At 33.5% G+C, this 19,562-nt stretch overlaps 1 protein-coding gene across 1 annotated transcript in view; it reads left to right on the top strand.

Annotated features, from left to right (window-relative positions):
• Positions 1–19,562, top strand: part of LOC111032653 — a 133,300-nt gene that overhangs the window by 91,878 nt on the left and 21,860 nt on the right. The window contains exon 3 of the mRNA XM_022313055.1: positions 17,851–17,980. Within this exon, the coding sequence (XP_022168747.1) occupies positions 17,851–17,980 (130 nt within the window). The remainder of the gene's footprint in view (positions 1–17,850; positions 17,981–19,562) is intronic.

Below are 19,562 nucleotides of genomic sequence, written 5' to 3'. Positions count from 1 at the left end.
CCCGATGAGTGAGACGTCATAATATTATTGCCAACTACGAGACAGACATAGGTACGCATTTCTATTCCGCTCTTCTCCCGGGCTAACGACCGTATATCGCACCGCATTTCATAAATTCTATTGAATTTAATCTGTTGTTGCACCGGACGAGCCTGGTCCGAACAGCAATAACACGCATGATGGTTAGGAAAAGTTTCAGCGTTAAATGTTTAAAGTTTCATTATTTTGCTGCTTTGAAACACACCGCGAGCATATATACATTTCCGCTAACATTCTACGATTATAAATTATAATATAGTAAAAGTTTCTCGTGAATTCATGTAAACTATTTATACCCTTTTAACGTAGCCAACATAATTAAACCGAAATCGAATGAGGCCAGTCATACTAAAATACCTTATTTATTTATCATTGCATATTTGTTGTGGTTTATTTGAAGTTTGAAAAATATATGGAATTACAACATTTCATTCTTGTAAGTCATAATAATATTCAATATTGCCTTATCGCTTATAAATGCTAAAGATTATACTAATGATAACTATGCGCGTAATACAGTAATGTTCACGCTTGAATGTTATTGATTTGAATTGTGGCTTACACATAATTTTTTTGTTGAAAACTGTTTTAAAAGTCGATATTTTTATGTTTTTGATTCAATGGTCATAATAGTATGTACAATGAACCACCGTACACATGTAATCACATTTTATTATATAAAAAATATATCAACAGAAGTTAAATACAGCTGATAAAACAAATTAAAATCCATAAATAATGTAAAATAAATATATATATAAAAAAACAGTTAAAAAATTATATTGCATACCGGAAACGAGTTTGTAATCTGTTAGTTACTGTTTTCACACCTCCCCTATTATTGTTATTATAGTAATAAAAAAAAATGAAAATAAAAAACTAAAGCACTTACATAGTAATTATATTATGTTTAAACTATATTAACATAGTTCATTGTATGGAAAACGATGCAAAACATATTTAAAAAAAATAATAATACATCTGCAAATAAATATTATGTAATCCGATATAGGTACTATAGCCAGTAGACATCAACTATTAATATAAAAATGATAAAAAAAACCTCAAAGTTAATTTTTTTAAAACAATTGACAGAAAAGGAAATAAAATTAAAATTCTAGCTAGCTAAGCATAATACAATAATATATTAAGTAAGTAAGTAACTGAAACTGATAAAATAAAAAAAATAATAACGTATATTTATGGTTATATTTTACAAAATCTGTGATGTTATAATTCTGTTTCTAATAACACAACAATTTATTGTAGAACAAATGGTTTAATTTAAATTCTTTGAAAAGAACATATTTCATTCAGAACGTACCAACATAATGAAGTGACTGTTTGTCACGAGTTCCGTCTATCAGCAATATTATTATTACAAAATAAATATTTCAGAAATTAAGACATAATATAAATATACAAATAATAATATTATCGTTATCTAAGTAGGCATGCAATATACACATTAGTTTAATTTTGGAGTCAGAAATAAAATATTCAAAAAAACAAATAAGTTATTATTGTGCTATTGACTACGGATTTAAGCAGTGCCCTCTTATTTTGAGAGCTACTGTATAGTTCCGGAACGAACTACCAAGAGGCCACTATTGTAAGTCTTAACTTAAGTTATAAATTATTTACTACTTCGTTGAAATTACATATTTATATTAATATTGAAATGTTTCGGAAAGTACCTAAATTCTGCTTAGGAATACGAAATTGAAAATGTATAGCATATTCATTAAATTATGTAAACAACTCGCAAAATGAAAACTATAGAAAATATTTTTTTCTAAAATGTCGTATAATAATGAATTCAAATTATCTGAAAATAATATTTAAAAAAAGTTTTGACTTACTACATTAAATTATACAAAATATGATCCAAATAAAGAAATAGTATAATTGTATTGCTTATAGACAAAATCAAACTTAAAATTGTAATTAACATTTATGTTAAACTTATTTTAGAAAAGTAGATTGAACTTTTTTCATAAAAAAAAAAACCGAACAAAGAGTAATTCTGAGGTGCCAGAATCTAATAATTTGATTCTTGACTGATTTAATATTTTGTAGTACTTAGTGGCCGTTTTGACGTTATTTGAAGCCAGAAAATACACGAAAAATCGACGAGACAAAAACTTGTTGAGTGTTGATAATTTATAGAAATTATAATAACACAATTACTGAAATATAAACTTCATTAAAAAATATCAGTAATGCTGTTGCCATTAAACAAAATATTTAGATTACGTTTCAGGCCACCAGATTTATTTTACATCAACTTTTCATCTTGGCGACCCTACGTGAAACTTTTATTCACCTAAAAATTCAGAATAATAATATTTTTTACCAAGTGTTTTTATTATTGCAATTCGTTACGTTTCTTTTATTCGTTTCTCGTACTCTTTTTGCGCTCTTGCACGATTCACTCTTATCTTGTAAAGGGTAGTTTGCTTATTGTTCATTCGACTTCAGAAGTTATAAAACCGTAAATACATAACTTAAATAAGTCTCCTATTTATTTTAAACACAATCTAAAGTTTTGAAACTAATTGTATTGTATTATTATACACAATTAAAAATATGATATTAGCAGTCCAGTATGTAGGTTATACATTATTCGATTTTGAACGTAATCAACTAATATATTTAAAAATCTACTTAAATTAAGCAATTTTAATCGCGATTTTTTCAATGGTTTATGTAAAATAATATTTTTGGATAAAAAAAAACAGATGGCTAAAAAATCATATGTTTTAATCATATTATGATATTATCAATTCATTTACAATGTTTATAAAAAAATACATAATGGGCATAGTGATACTCGTAGTATTGGTAAATTAATAAATTCATTTTAAGACAGGTTTCGAAGCGAGGACATGTATATTTAATTATAATTAATAGTACCTAATATTGTTTATGAGAAATAGAAAAAAAGCAACAGAAATAATGCATTTTTTACCGTATTTTGAGGTCGTTCATTTATTATGTTATTATAATACCATCATCAGATAGTAATAGGTATTATAGGTATTGTTGTTTAATTTAGTGATTAAGAGTGCTTATCATAATAAATTTAAATGTTTAAATATTTCACTAACCACGTTATCGGTTATCTTATTGTGTAGTTTTAGATTATATTTAAATTACATTAAGATTATACGATTATGGTGGTAAATGATAGTGCGTAAAAGGTTAATATGAATTTTGACAGTCTTATATTTGATCAAAGTATTTTTTTATTCAATATACTTCTATTACCTTTAAAGTGGGTCTCGAAGGAAATAAAAAAATGAATTTATTTATGAATCATTTATTTAAATGCATTGAATGATCGCAAGACAAGTATACGTAGCCATTGCATAAATAGACATGGCGTGTACAATATTAAGCTCATAGTATAGACTACTTTAAAAAGTACCTTCTTCATAAATAATCCTTTTCTAATATTATTATTATTATTTTTTTTTTTTGTTATTACGTCTTGTACCACTTAATATAATATTATTTAAACCACTACTGATGTGTTATTTTAAAATACTTCAAATTGATATATTTTCGTAAGGAAAAAAATCCATATTATTTTCATTATTAATTAACTTGCACTCATGGATGATCCAACGACAAATAATTCTAACAAAAAAATATTTATTATGCATATAAAAATGTTCTGAATATATATATATATATTTATCATTAAATACATTTTAAATCTTGTAAAATTAAACTAATGTTTGTAACTTTTTCTATTAATTTTTAACACTGAAATATAATTAATATATCTGAATAATGTATCAAGCTTAGTAGCGATTTCAAATAGAAGGAATAAAATTAGATTGTTATAATATTGATATAATCATCAACAAAAAATTTGAGATTTCAAAACTAAGCAGAAATACAAATGTATTTACTATGATTATTTAAAAGCTTGTTGGACATAATGCACTCGTCGATTGGTTGACGTGATAAGTTAATATAACACGAAAATGAAACAATTTTCTTGTTGAATTTTTATAGGAGTTATTTGCTTAAGAGATTAAAAAGATATTTAGGAATTGCAAAATTGACCCGCGTTCTCCTAATGCGAGACAAATAATCCACTTCCAAAGGCACGGCCAAGAAACAACTGCTTCGGTGCCAGCTAACGATTTTGTTATGAGTACAGTTTAATGACAAAAATGTTAATTTTGGCTCGAAATCGATACTCGCAATACACAGCTTCAATTAACATTTTCTACTGAATGCATAGTCGTAGTTGCGCGGGAAAACGCAAAACGACAGATTATACGCTCGGAAATTTGGTTTCGGCGGCGTCAACGATCGTAACAATTAACAATAGGATATTTCGTATAAATTCTGAGTCGATTATTCCGATAGCAATAACGATAATTATTATTTGTACCAATGGAATACGACGGCTACCACAGGTACGCGGTAACCTTTCTTTGTGTATGGCGTTCAACTCACCTCGTCAAATTGAATTAGCGTCGAGCTGCGAGAGAATGAATGTGGAAACTCTGCACCAGTGTAAGATCTAATAACGTCGAGTGTACAACGATCTGCGTCTGACATATCGTGTTTGACAAATTTATATAATATCGTGTAAGTGCGTATGCGTATTGTTGGCAGTCCAATTCAGGAGTGCCAACGCGTTACGTCATTATTCGCGAACGGTACAACAACAACCAAACTTACATACCTGTACGTAAAATTGTAATAAAAAAAAAAATTCGGTATTGCATCCATTAATTTCCCAGGGGAGGTATTCTTCTGGAATACCTATATTTTCTGTTTTTCTGTCGTGTACGCTACATCACTCGCAACTTTCTCGCATGCACGCAATTAGCATAAAACCAAATAATATTATTATTGTGTTCTCACATACACTGGCCGGTACACTCAGACAAGTTGCAGTGTGAATAATAGTCCAATACACACACACGCACACACACGCGCACGAGAAAAAACAAACGAACAAATACTCCGCAAAACGTCTTCGGACCGATTCCATCGATGAATCGGCTTTTGTCGGAATTCAATGGTATACATTATATGCATGTTGTGCTTATTTTTGACTACAGAAGGCACTTTTCAATTGACATTCGTATTATGATTTATTTATTAACGACACACAGGTAGAAACATGACGAGTTGTCGTCTCGGCTAGGTTCTCATCATCGACACTAAAATGTAAATACTTTTAAACAAATTCTAATAATAGACTATAATAATTGTTAAGTGTATCGACATAATCTACGACACTACAATGAAATGGAATATTATTATAATTTTATCGCATAATATGTATGAATATGTTATTAATGGAACAAAATCAACCATCACTCGCTATGAATATCTATACTTCAATACGGCTCAAAGAGTGGAGTATGGACCCCGAGTACTCTCCCCACATCGGTGGCACGACTGACAGATAATATGTATTTTATTATGCAGAAGATATATACATGAATAATATGCGTCAAGCCAAAAAAGTTTTCAAGTCCGAGATGTCTCGCAATTTATGATTGTCCAAATTATTTATTATTTTTCGATGTAGTCACGAAACCGTAGTTCGAGCATCATAACCTAACCACTACATTAAATTACATTCAATTTTCCAACTCATATTTTCCCGTACGCGTAAACAATACGGTTTGTGTATTATTAACTTTTGTTGGTCTGCTGTCAACCAATTGTTGGCTTTCACCCACACCCACTGAAACGTGGCTAATCGCATTTGCCGATACCACGTAAATATATTTACCATGGCGTGCTTGCTATACCCGTACGTTACGAAAACGTCGATGTGCTTTGCAATTTTATGCATTCGCAGATCATAAGTTATAACCAAATATCAGTTTTTTTTTAAATATGTATAACATGATATTTTAGAAGGATAACATACAAGAATAACCGTAGTTTTTGTTTTTATTTATTTTAAAACACAATCTGCACACCCGAGTACAATAAATTATAGGCAAATGAGCTGAATGAAATATTTATTACATTTAACGGGTTTACAGAGCCCATTGCCCTTTGGTGACACTTCTTTTCAGTCTTAAAATTGAATTGTCACTATTTAAGACAATTTTTCATAGTATAAGACCCCAAAAATAATATTTGTACTGACCTTTTGAATATAACTATATTTTTTTATTCAAAATTTGTTTCTATAATATAACCGACGGTAACCAAAATGCAACATTCTAAAATTTGTCCTGGACAAAAAAAAATATAGTCACTATATTTCCACAGTTCGTAACGCTAACCCTACCCGTGCATTTTGTAAATTGTATTTATTTTATAAAACGTCTGTGTTTGTTAGTCTAGATTTTTCATGTTCATCTAAATTGTCTTTGATATTACGAACGACAGACGCATTCATTTAATTGGTGTTTCAAATAACTCGTCAAAAGCAGCTTTTTGAGAATCTTACTTGCAACTTTTTCAAACGTTTTTTGGAATTCAAATACTAAGGCCGTCATTAATTTTTTTTATTGCTAAGCTCTTTATTGCACCGCCTTCCCGCGCAAGGAATATACCAAACACAAATACACCTGTTTGATGATAAAAACAGGAGGTAATAATCAGGTGTCCTGGGAGGGAACTAAGGGAGCTCCCCTAAAGACGTCCGCTAAATTATTTCCAACTATAATATTATAATATATTAGTGGCGCTGCGAGCTCCAAACCCTCGGAGGAACGCCCCGAAATTAAAGTCTGCGCACCCTATAATAATAATATTAATAATAACTATGCTTATTGCTATTATTATACCTACCACATGAATATCGTCTGGTAGTATACTGCAATTTCGTGTCAAATATCGCATTTCAGTTTATTTACAGTGGGCAGCAGTGTTTATTTGTTACTCTTTTAGTTATTCGTACCGTAAATAACAAAACGTCATGACATGTGGGACATCACGACAAGGTTTCGTGTGGCTACTCGGGGAAAAAAATGAAACAGCCCGTCGAAACGACGTGTCGAAATGGAGATCGGTCGCGTTATCTTTCTATACCGATCGGGTTTACCTACACCTATTATAGGTACGACAATCGAAAAATAATAGCATTTAAAGTGGCCGGCTGTCCATAGATGTATTATTTGCTTGATCAGGGTAGTTTTGTAATATGTACATTGTGTTCGCAATATAATATTATGATATAAATAGAGTGGTTCACCAACCACGATGCTCGCACCTCTCGTTTTTCCATTTCATAACTAATTAATTCAAACTCAGATTTTTGAAAGTTTGAAATGTTTACAATGAATTGTCATAAAGACAATATTATCTAACTGTTGTGATTTTTTACAACACTTTAAGAGTGACTGTTGGAGACACAAACTCCTTTTTTTCTAAACGAGTTACCACTGATATTTAATATTCAAAACAGTTGTGTATATTTTTTCGTTAAAATGTTGTATGTATTTAATTCAAAATTGGAATGAGTAGCCACTAGTTTTTCACTTGTAAAAATGTTTATACTTAGGGAAATTACAAAAACATAAAATTAATAAAATAACGGATCTAGTGTTTATTATATTTGAATCGTATTCATAAATTACATGTGTTGATACATTAATATTAATCACTAAAATATTCAAGTCACCGCACACTCGTTAATAATACCTACACAAAGTTGAAGTACTCAAAAACTAATCGTTCAATTTTTTATTTTGATACATCAGCGTTTTCAGAAAAATTATTAACTAAATAAATAATAGTAGAAAAGTGGTGTTTTTTTTTTGAAAAACAGAAATTTAAATACCACTCACAGTACACTTCTTACGTATAAATAATGAAAATCCCAAGAATTTAAAAAAATAATCTTCAGGTAGGTATACATTTAAAAGTCCCGTACATCATAAATCGAATAAATTCATTATTAAATGCAAAATTTGAGGTAGAATCATACTCTGAGAATCATACTGTATTTATTATGTACCTACGATATACGGTTGTTTTACTTACTATTATAATTTTTTTCGCTACTTCAGTCGTAGACTATTATAATTCATGGTATAATATATCATAACCGCATATTACCTAACCGCATCCACTTCTCCTCCGACCCTATCTGCAGACTTCAAGTAGTCTCACGCCTCCGGAATTACCTAGGGGAAATATCACTGATCAACATCACGCCCGTGGTCGAAGGTTTTCAGCTCCCGAGCACGTTTTTGGATTAATACATCTACGAATAATATTATTATAATATAGTATTATGTGTTATTATATGGGTTTTAGCACTGTATCTACTTATACCTAATAGCGTGTCTTACCACCCACATGTACCCCGTGAAATGGATTTGGAGAGCGAAAAATGGCACTGTGGTTATTATAATTTATAGGTACGTTGTGGTGAAAAGCGCCTTTGAAATATATAATATTTTCGACGACGGGTCGAATAAAACAAACAAAAACGCAACAAAACGAAATAGCTTGACCGCCTGAGACCGGACGATTACCATATTATTTGTACTATATTATTATTTACCTATATACAGCTACGACTGCTTCAGTTTACGCCCGTCATTTCGTCCCCACGACGTGACATCCTACAGGACGAACAAAAAGCAGGACACGTCAAAAACCCTCGTCGAACATTAAAATGTATTATTATTATTATTAATATTATTATTTGGTCCGTAAGCTGTGACATGGTCACCGTCGTGTAATGACGTCAAAAATCGTCATATTTTGCTGGTATCATTATATAGCTCAAAGCGAGTCGGTGAAATTCGAAAACGATAAATTGTAACTTTAACATATCGAATTCTAGTCTGGTGCAGTCTTATTCCAGGTTATTACCAGGTTCTCACAAAAGAATATCATTTTGCTCAATTACCGTAAAAGTGGCGAGAGACGGCACTGCTGCAGTCATTATTGTGCGCTTTAAAAAACGAAAAAAGTGCCTTTGAAAAATATATGTATTATCGACGACCGGGATAAAAACAAAAACAATCGAAAACGCGACGAAAAGAAATGGGCTGACCGTCGATTTCCATCGTTTGTGCTGTAATACGTGTATTATACAACTACGACTGCTGCAGTTAACGCCCGTCATCCGTCTCTACGGCGGCGGCGGCGTGACCATGATAAAAAACGAGGCACGTCTAAAACTCTCGTCGGACATAGAAATCGTTATTATTGTTATTCAACACTGAGCGGTCACCGCTGTATAATGCGTATAGGTGTGTATAATATATTAAGGCACTTTGAGGTGATTTGAAAACGTTACATTTTGTAACGCACATACGCCGCCGATCGATGTTCGGATCGTTGAAGTCTTCCAGTCGGAAACAGAATGCCATGTTGTACGTCCTAGCTGCGATATAAGTAATGACGTCGTTTGCTATTGCCTAAAACATTTGGTGGTGAAAGGGGGTGGGGGGGTTAAATTTTTGTACCACCCGTGTGGTGTAACCAATTATTGCGAGTTTCGGTTCTCCCGCGACCCCATTTGTGCCGCGTCCTAATGGCAATTTTTTTTTTTCAATAACGTCGTCCTTCCGATTCCAAAGTCTGAGCACGTCATTTTCTTACATCAAAGCCACGGCAGTGGTGACGATAAATCGTCAAATTAATTCTATTTGAAATATCCGAGACGCGTATTCTATACGCGCGGCGCACACAATACGATTCGATTAAAAATGTTCACAAAACGAGGAGAAAATGCGCGTTTTAATTTCTTACCGTTTTTATTATTCCTTTGCCGGCATGCGATTAAAATATATTATAAGTTATAACCATTTACCATCGTATTATTATTATTACTATTATTGTTATTACTATTTCTATCATCATCATCGCCGTCATCGTGATCATCGCGTCAGACCCGTTTAGCTGTTCACTTTTTCCGTTGTACTATAAAATATTTACCTACATGGAAATGCCGGTACATCAGACGATCATTTGTCTTTATACTCGATTTTGTGAAAAGTTACTTTTGAAATCATTTCTAAGAATTTTTCCCGGGTCAAATTCCATAATATTATACCTAAGTAAATACAACTAACATTAATATGTATTCTTTACCTTAATAACATAATGCAGCTTTCCTCGAACCGTGCACCGCGAGCACTTTCCAAGGACAACATGACTTATAAAAAATGATTTATAAACTATTTTAATTGTTGTTAATTTCAACTTAAATCTTGTAACAAAAAAAATGTACATCGTGTAGTCCGATTTGGACAGCTCGAATCGAAATACTGATTATCGACGAGAATAAGTGTTTTTATGTATAAGATAACAAACAAAATATAACGACGACGTCGTGTCGTACTGTTTGGATTTATCGCACTCTAATTTAATACTTTCTGTCGTCATTTTCCAGTATCGCCTGCCGAGGTGCTATAGTTGTTCGCATCGAGTGTCCGTTTGATCGGTTAACAGTGACGTATAAATAATATTATGCATGACATCGTATCGAACCAATTTTCGCAGTGAGTGAATCTCGCCGAGATCTCGTCCCCTGTATTGTGTTGAGGTGTCTGCTATTGAGTGGATAACATGCAGTTTGTAGAACGTCTGTATATTAAGTCTGTTCACAAAAAAAAAACGTCTGCTATTTGGAGGTATCCTTCGGAGAGGTTACACACTTAATAAACAGAGTTGAGCAGTGCAGGTGCCGACATTGTTTTCGAGCAAAACCGAAGTCACCTATAATACGACGTATTATTATTGTAATAAAGTGTTCGGGATTCCAAGTAATAAATGTCTGATGGCCACACGAGGAGACTTCGAAATCTCTAGGGATCGAAATAAATCAGCGGAATGAAGACCGTTTCTTCTTTTCGGACCGCCACCACCAACGGCGCAAACAACCACTACCGCGGTTGCCACACACTGCACCGGATACCCGTGAATGCGATATACGTACGACTTACTTACCGTATCTATAAACCATGTGCTTTAATCATATATATATATATATATACACACACACGCGCAGTTTCCATTGTCGTCGGATTGGTTTCGATACGACCCGCGTGATCCCGCATATTATCCCTATATACACATCGCTCGTGTCGTGTATACTAAAAAGAGCGTTATTGCGAACGTTCGGCTTGAATTGTAAATAAAATGTCAATTCTCAGATCCCGCAGCGAAGACCTAACACGAATTTACCGTTCAGCAAGGAGCGGTAGTCCCGTCCCGTAAGTAGATTGTTCAGTTATTCGGTTACCGCTACCTCATACGTATTATGATCAAAACACATATATGTTTATGTATCAATGTGTATTTTGCGTCTAAGCATACGCCGTGATTGTTTGAAAATCCGAAACGAACACATCCGCTGTTATGTGACGTTTTTTTCGTAGACGTAAATGCTAAGACCGTTCGGTAGGTACCTATATTCCAAAATAAGTGACTCAAATCAAATGCACCAATGATCGATTGTTCAACGTGTGCGTAATTTCATTTGACCTGAATTTTACCTGTCAATGGATACTAATAATATATTATTATATTGTGTTGCCTATAATTTCGATGCGTGTTTTAAGACGAAAAACATCCAGTTCAGGCATTCTTAATAAATCTAGAACACACTCAGAACACAACGCCTATGACTGGCCCGACAAACTCGTCATCGAAATATTATTTGATTATTACTTTTCCACGGTGGTTTCGCAAAGCCACTTCTCGTGTTTTATTTGGTGAACACCGCCGGGCTTAAAATATTTATTTGGCGTCGCATGTCCGGAATCGGGAGGGGGGGGGTGGATATCCGAACGCAAGAAGCCTTGGAACATCGCATATAATACAAAATTAACACCCCAAGGAAAAGTTCATTCGTTATAATAAATTATAATTACAAACGTCATAACTGCACGGATTGTACAAAGTTACGACGCACCCATAATCATACGTGCTTACGTGGGGTGTTAACTTTGTCATTTGTTTCGGTGGATGAAGTGCAGAGTGAGGTGCATGGTTGTAACTGAAGGATGAACACAAAAACTGGTTTCAAATATTGCTATTATATTGTGCTCACACGGTTTCCACAGGGGTCGTTACTACAACTGTCTTATCCAGTACACGATTGGGAGCTATTAAATGCGATCGCATAATTAGTTTTCAAGTGCATCGTGAGTTTTGAGGGCAAACATAAATGCGTAGTACCTACACTATGTAGTACATAAACGGTGCATATACGTCGACAAAAACAGAAACGATAATATTATGATATATTAACAAAGGTCTGTGTATATAATATATGGGTGCTATCCATTATTACATTTTATGTAAATATTATGAGCGGTCAGGAGATCGATATAAAAGACGTACACTCGTTCGAGAAAGCATCTTTAAAAATTATTTAGAAGATAAAAAATAATATACACATCAATAATATGATCGAAAATATTGATTATGATGAGGTGGAGTATAAATTCGAACTACCCCGTCATGACACATACGTCTTTACAATTTAATTATAAATTAAGAACACTCGAAATCTATATAGCCGATTATTGATCAATACCTTTTGAGTAAATCGACAAGGAATAGGCGGATTTACTGTGAACTCGATATATTGATGGACTAGTGGTGGATTTTCAAAATTTTTCTGATTGGGATTCCCCAAAAAAATATTCTGAATTACAAAAGGAAATAGTTTCGTGTTTATTAAAAAAGAGTGTCGACTGTGTATTATCCGAAGTTGAGGTACCCCAAGACACTCTCCCCCCCCCCGCCCCATCCAACCGACTAACCGAGGTAAATCCTCCATCTGTTTTGAACCATAAAGCGCACCCGACGCGGCCGACGATATAATATACAGACGGTGTATATTACATTATAATTAAAGTGAAGTTATAAGTAGTGGTATACTGGTATAGGTTATATTGGTTTCTGGCGACCGTCGTATTTTTCTCACCCTTCGCCGGTGACGGTTTTTCGTAGCCCGACCCAACCGCCTTACACCCATTTGTATTGCAATATATATATACGTGCACATATGTATGTAATATATTATAATAGTGCTCCTGTAATGAAGGTTGGTCTGACGTAATAAATAAATAATGACAACGGGCGGGGGATGCGGAGGGGCTGCGGGATCCCCCTACGCAATTTGGGCTGTTGGAAAAAAATTACGTGTCGTGACGCTTTACGGTCGTTTTGTTGCGTTTAAATTTAGTGCGAACGAAATCGACAAAGTTACTCTCCGGCCTATTTGTCATGCAATGCACTCGTTCGAAGTCCTTTATTTTTCACTTTTTTTTTTTCACGGTGACATTTCGTGGACAGCACCATTTGTTTTTCGTGCCCCCCTCCCCGCATACTCCGCGGCCTATACCACGCGTGCTAACTCGCGACCCGGAGAGAGGGCGGCCACGGACCAGAAGCTCGGAGGGTAAATTATGCGTCCAGGAAAAGTTCCCAGTAGCCGGCAAAAACGTACTTAAATTTGAAAACCTTGGGAAAAAAATAGTTTACATTATTTTACGTCCTCCAAAGTAGTTTATGATGACTCTCCCCTGAACTCTCTCGCGTTGTTCTTAAAACTTCCCGCATTTGCCGCCGCCGCTCGTCGCTATATACCGAGCGTCCGTATAATACCTAACGATATTATCAATTTCATCCCATATTCCCATTCCGAACAAACGAAATAATTTATGAACGTTTTAAACTTAAGAACTCCGTGGTTCGGCTAAAAGTAATATCAATTTGGAAAAGTGTAATGTATTGATCGGTAATCCTATATATTCGGGCGAGAAAAAATACAGAGAAAAACTTGTGGGCCGAACCGACGTTATAAATTTTAATTTGCCTCGCCGACTACCGCCAGTGTTGTTCGATTATCGTTTTCTCGTATACGTTCTACCGATAAAACATAAGTAATAAGCTTATTTTCATGTTTAACATTATATTATTGAAAAAAATAAACAATACAAAACGTTGGGAAAAGTGCTCCGAATTCAATATAATAATGCCATGGCGGGGCTCCTCCTCGTACATAATAACATGTTATTATTTAACAATAATAACGACGATAAATGCAACATAATCTACAGTCTGCACTACACTGAACAACTCCAAAACATATTATAATATACAAATTTTCCGTTTCTCGGTATAATATTTTTGCGTGATCGACCGTCGGTCGGTATAAACATAAACCTAATATTATATACATATATATATATATTTATAATGTATATGGATAGATATAAACGGCGCCTAACGTTTCGGTGCTGTTCAATTCAATGTGTACCGTACTCGGCGAGTAAACACGGACAAATACAAATAACAAACTTTAAACGTATTATATATAATATGTTGTACTCCATTTATAAATAATCATATCTTTTATATGAATAAATATCATTCGCCGACTCTATTTATTTATTTTTCAACGCTGCGACGCGGCGGAGACCGACCACCATTGCGCAATATTATATTATTATTTATACATATCATATATATATATATATATATTGTTGTTGTTATTATTATTATAAACAGCGTGGGCCAACGCGTTTTCACCGCTTTCCTGTGGGAAAATGAAAAACTCGGCGGCACACTCCGTGTATACATAAACGTCTGTGCGCACACAAAAATATATAAACAAGTGCAAATATACGTACGTACATTATGACGTGTACGTCCGTGTGTGGGTATGCTTATGCACACGCGTACGTTTGTGTGCATGTATATAGTGTACAATTAGTATATTTCGTAACCACGCGTGCGTGCGAAGTAGTATGTAAATGAAAATCTGGTCGAAAATCACTGTTTAATATGTACGGGATGCGATGTGCAGTGTGCGTGCGCGTTGCAATATTTTTTTATGCATAATATGCAAGCGAATACAAATTAACATAATATACCATGCATCGCGTGCAATCGTTTGCGGTGGTCTTGATCCGTCGTGCGCATTGCCTTGACTTCGATTTGAATCTGATATGATTTTCGAACGATTCGATACTAGACGCCGCGAGACCCGTGATTCGTCTGTGTGCACAAGAATAGTGACACAATTCAAAAATCATGCAGAATTTTCCATAGTATTATGAAAATTTAAAGCGAAGTATACCCGAATGAAAAAACGGCTTTCTCAATAATTCTAAAAATAACCACAGTTTATCCGTTGAGCAGTTCTTCTCTCATCTCATAATCGCAAGTTTGTTACTATGATCGCGATGAAAATATCAATATAGTGCGAATATAATTAACGTCATAACTCAATAATTAATTCTTTAAGTGGCTGAACTGAAAAATCTACTTTTTTTCAGCTGTGTCACTGTTGTTGGGCACCATTTTCGTTCACTATATATAATTAGCGGCATATCTAGTCCTCCCTGTTGGACTGATAAAAATAAGATAAACTTAAGACGAATGACGGAAAAAATTCCAAACAAAAAATAAAATACAACCAACTAATAAAACTCCTGCAACTAGACGTAAAAACACATTTTATTTATTTTGAAAAATTTAAAACATCGGTACTTACTTAAGGTTTTGGGTGCAGTACCTAAACAAGACAGTATATTTATAAAAGTTATGGATTATATTTAACGCAAGCTATAATACACTGTTAGTAAGTTTGTTGTAATTCTAAAACATTATATTGTGTCGATTTGCTCTCGACTCAAAATCTTTTTCCGTATACAATAATTTATCATTGAGCTCGAATTCAACACATTGCAGTGACCTTAAAAAAAAAATGGTTATATATTGTACAGCAAAGCATTTACCTACTTGTCCACTTTTTTTCACGTTTATTAACGTGAATTTTAGGTCTGTACATAACACCAACGAATGATATTGATATCACTGCAAATAGATTGAATATTATGTTCTGTATTTATACTGAAATTACATTGCGTATTTTGTATTATATTACCATTTCGGGTTTTTTTTCTATTGATTTTATTTCCATGTACTACTTAAATATATATATATATATATAAATATATATATTTGTATATATATATTTAAGTATTCTAACAATACGTTATAGACACGTCTTGAGTGTTGCACTCTTTTTTTTTATAAATCATCACAAAAATTACCAGATAGGTATTGGTATCTTAGAAAAAGTATTAAAGATAGAGAATCTTAGGCATATCTTGACTCGATTGCCCACTCCCATAATGGATCCACCCCCGGAGGTAATAATATCGATGTAAAACGAGTGGCACGACCGTCGTATTGCAAAACGTTACCGTAGTCAGTTTTTTCGAGTAATAACCCTGCGATGGGTGAGTGGGTGGTTTGGGGGGGGGGGGGAGTTGGAAGAGGGATAAAAATTACGTAGCTGCCAAAAGTGTAAAGTACTGCAGTGCCCACACTGCTACTCCGCGCTTCTGCGGACCACTGGGTTTCCATTATATTTGCATATCGTATTGCAAGCACGGTGGCGGTATACACAGCTGCAACGGGTGGTATACATGCGGTGCGTATTTGGACGGTTGCCAAAAAAACGCGTTTGCCACGCCGACGAGTATCGTCTTCTAACGGGATTGTGGGAGAGAAGGAAAACGAAGAAGACGAGTGAGTGAAAGAGATACAAATACGGAACGATGCGGAGTGATAACGGTATATGGACAGACGCACATGCATTCGTTTATATAATACAAAAATATATTGTACAATATGTGTACGCTTAGACTCGCGTACACGTGCGCAATGCGAAACTACACGACTGCGAAGTCGTTAGCCCTTTATGTTTATAGTGAGACACCAGCCAACCCTTAACACAGACCCCGTTCCCTCCTCGATACCGGTCACCGCTGGGGCATAGGACCTCCCCGAGCTAATTTTCCGAAAAAAAAGAGAAAAAAGCAGTTAATAACCAAGGACGTAAACACGGTCGTTCCCAGTGACGTTATTATTTTAATGAAAAATCTAATAGGCGGAATATCATGAACCTTGTAAAAAAAAAGAAGACTATACGACAAATAAGCGGTCGTATAACGTTATATACAGGGTGGTTCATAACTATTTATTTTCAAGTATGCACATTTTATGCTTTGACAATTTTAACTAAACATGAACACAAGATTTTAATTTTCTTACATTTATTATGCCATTAAGAAGTGTATTGGAGTGAAACATAGTACCTAGTTACTGAGTTATTTATCTGTATCCTTCCTCTTTACAATGGCTTACATCAAATATGAAATAAATATGATATTCAGATTAGAAAATATAATTTCATCAAAATTAAAATGATATTAGTTTAAAATAAGTTATCTACTATGATCTGCAAACTATCATACTTTTAAATCTCGTAGGAACATCTTGGATCATCATCCATCGTAGTAGCCAGTAGGTAGGTACATGTGGTTCAATAACTAGTTCTAATTCTAATTTATATGATTACATCAATACTTTAAATATACTCATCTAACAATGTGCAATAAAAAGAAGTTTTTCTCATTCAGAAAAAATAAGATTGTATTCCACAAAACCTTCTTAAATAACAATAACAATTCAAGTTTAATTTTAATAAATGCATTATTAAACGGTAAAAGGGAGTGAGTGGGCTTGGTGAGTTACCCTATACACAAACACACACACACACAGTCTCGAGGGCAGAGAGCTTAACCGTTGAGCTACCTCTGTGTGCCGATTACGTTTCTCGTGTTCGGATTAAGCTCGTTCCGAGTATTAACCTTACGTTTTTTTTTTAAAGTTTGTAATTATTATTCAGACCTCGTTCATGTGATTAGGATATTTTTGTTTATTTATTTTTGAATATGGCTTCCATACCAACCTAACCCAACGCTCCACTATATTGTATTTACCAGAGTTACTAAGTAATTTTGTTTTGGTTTTTTTTTTCAGCTCCGGAGAAGAAGTTTGACGTATATCAGAAGAGAGTCAATAACGATACTATACGTGTAACTTGCATGGTCTCTGGCGTTTACCCTGTACCTAGACTCACCCTCTTCAACAACTCGGTCACAGACAAACAGTGAGTTGTTTTGAATTTTAAATTCTTCTTTAAAATGTATAAACTTTGGCGTATTGGTAAAAATTCGTTCGCTTATAATTTTCTACGTGGTAAAAATATCAAACGTAGGAGCCTACTATAAAAACCAAACCCCAATTCAACTTAAAAATAGTTTTACTAGGTATTCAAACTAAAACCAACATCCAGCAACAGAACGATAACAAAATTCAAAAACATTCATCAAAACTACTCCTCATTTATCTTTTTCGATGAACATCAAGCTATTATTTTCAATACTGTGGACAATATTTCACTAATTTAATAATTTAAAGTTTTAAGCACAATCACAAACCCATCAGACAATTACGTTGCATCCAGAATATCCAAATATCGTTTTCATTTTATTTTTCTAAAAAAATATATAGTCAACGACATAATCCAATACCTAACAATCACTGAATACAACCACAACATAGTATACCCAACATATTATCAGTAAACTGCTGAACCAATCGGAATGGAGAATGTTGTAAATTTATAACCGATTTATTATAATAGTTCACACATGTATCAACGATCCGCTAATTAATATTCTAATACTAATGACATTTCTTAAATCATAATTTTTGACAGAAGATAAGTATCCCATATAAGACAATTATATTATATTAATATGTTCTAAAATTACAAAACTTAATACTTACTAATTTTGACAACGCTGAATATTTTATATTTCTGACAAACGATACATTAACCTGCAATTATTAAGTACCGAACATACATCAACCTTTTGTAAAAACAGGGTAGTTCAAAGCAAAATCATATTAGACAATCAAGATGGAAAATATACAAATTCATATTCATAAACCCATATTGCAATTATAAAACCAATGTGAAATTTAAACAATACACACATAAGCTCAGAATCTTTATCCAAATCTTAAGAAAACACACTCCGTAATAAAGGAAATCGTTTTGAATAACTGACACTAAATTACACATGTCTGATACAGAGTATATTAAAATAAAACCATGGAGTTGAATCACGTGTTATTGGTCGAAGTGTGGGGTTGGAGGGATGGACCTGTGACCTCTGTGTTTGTACACGAATGCAGATCAAGTTGTCATCAGGCCTTGTTCCAAGACAAAGCCCTTAGGGAGAGGAAGCAATGGGGCCGAATCTCTCTTCTGATTTATATTATATGTGTTCTCAATTGTTTAAATCACGGATTCAAAATGTATGTTAGGTATAAAAAATATTCAATATATTAATAAACACTTAAAATGCATACTTCCATGGCTTTATTACAATTACATTTTGTTATAATATCGAAATATTAACTGACACTCCCAAGTATAAATTAGGAGAAGACTTGGTGGGTTGTGTCATAGACAAGACTACTATCGAATACAAACTCTTTCTTATAAGTTTGGAACTGTAATATTATATTTTTATCATATTCATTATCACGCCATACTTTATGAAATTAGACTAGGCAACTATAACTACAGTAATCCGATGTATTAATATTTCTATCAGCACCCAAAAAATATTATTCTGACAATGAAATATTTCAAAATAATTAATAAACACACACAGGCA

This window comes from Myzus persicae, unplaced genomic scaffold, assembly GCF_001856785.1.
Source record: "Myzus persicae strain clone G006 unplaced genomic scaffold, MPER_G0061.0, whole genome shotgun sequence".
NCBI classification, from domain to species: domain Eukaryota; kingdom Metazoa; phylum Arthropoda; class Insecta; order Hemiptera; family Aphididae; genus Myzus; species Myzus persicae.
Note: the sequence above shows the minus strand (reverse complement) of the source record. Positions and strands in the feature narration are given on the sequence as shown.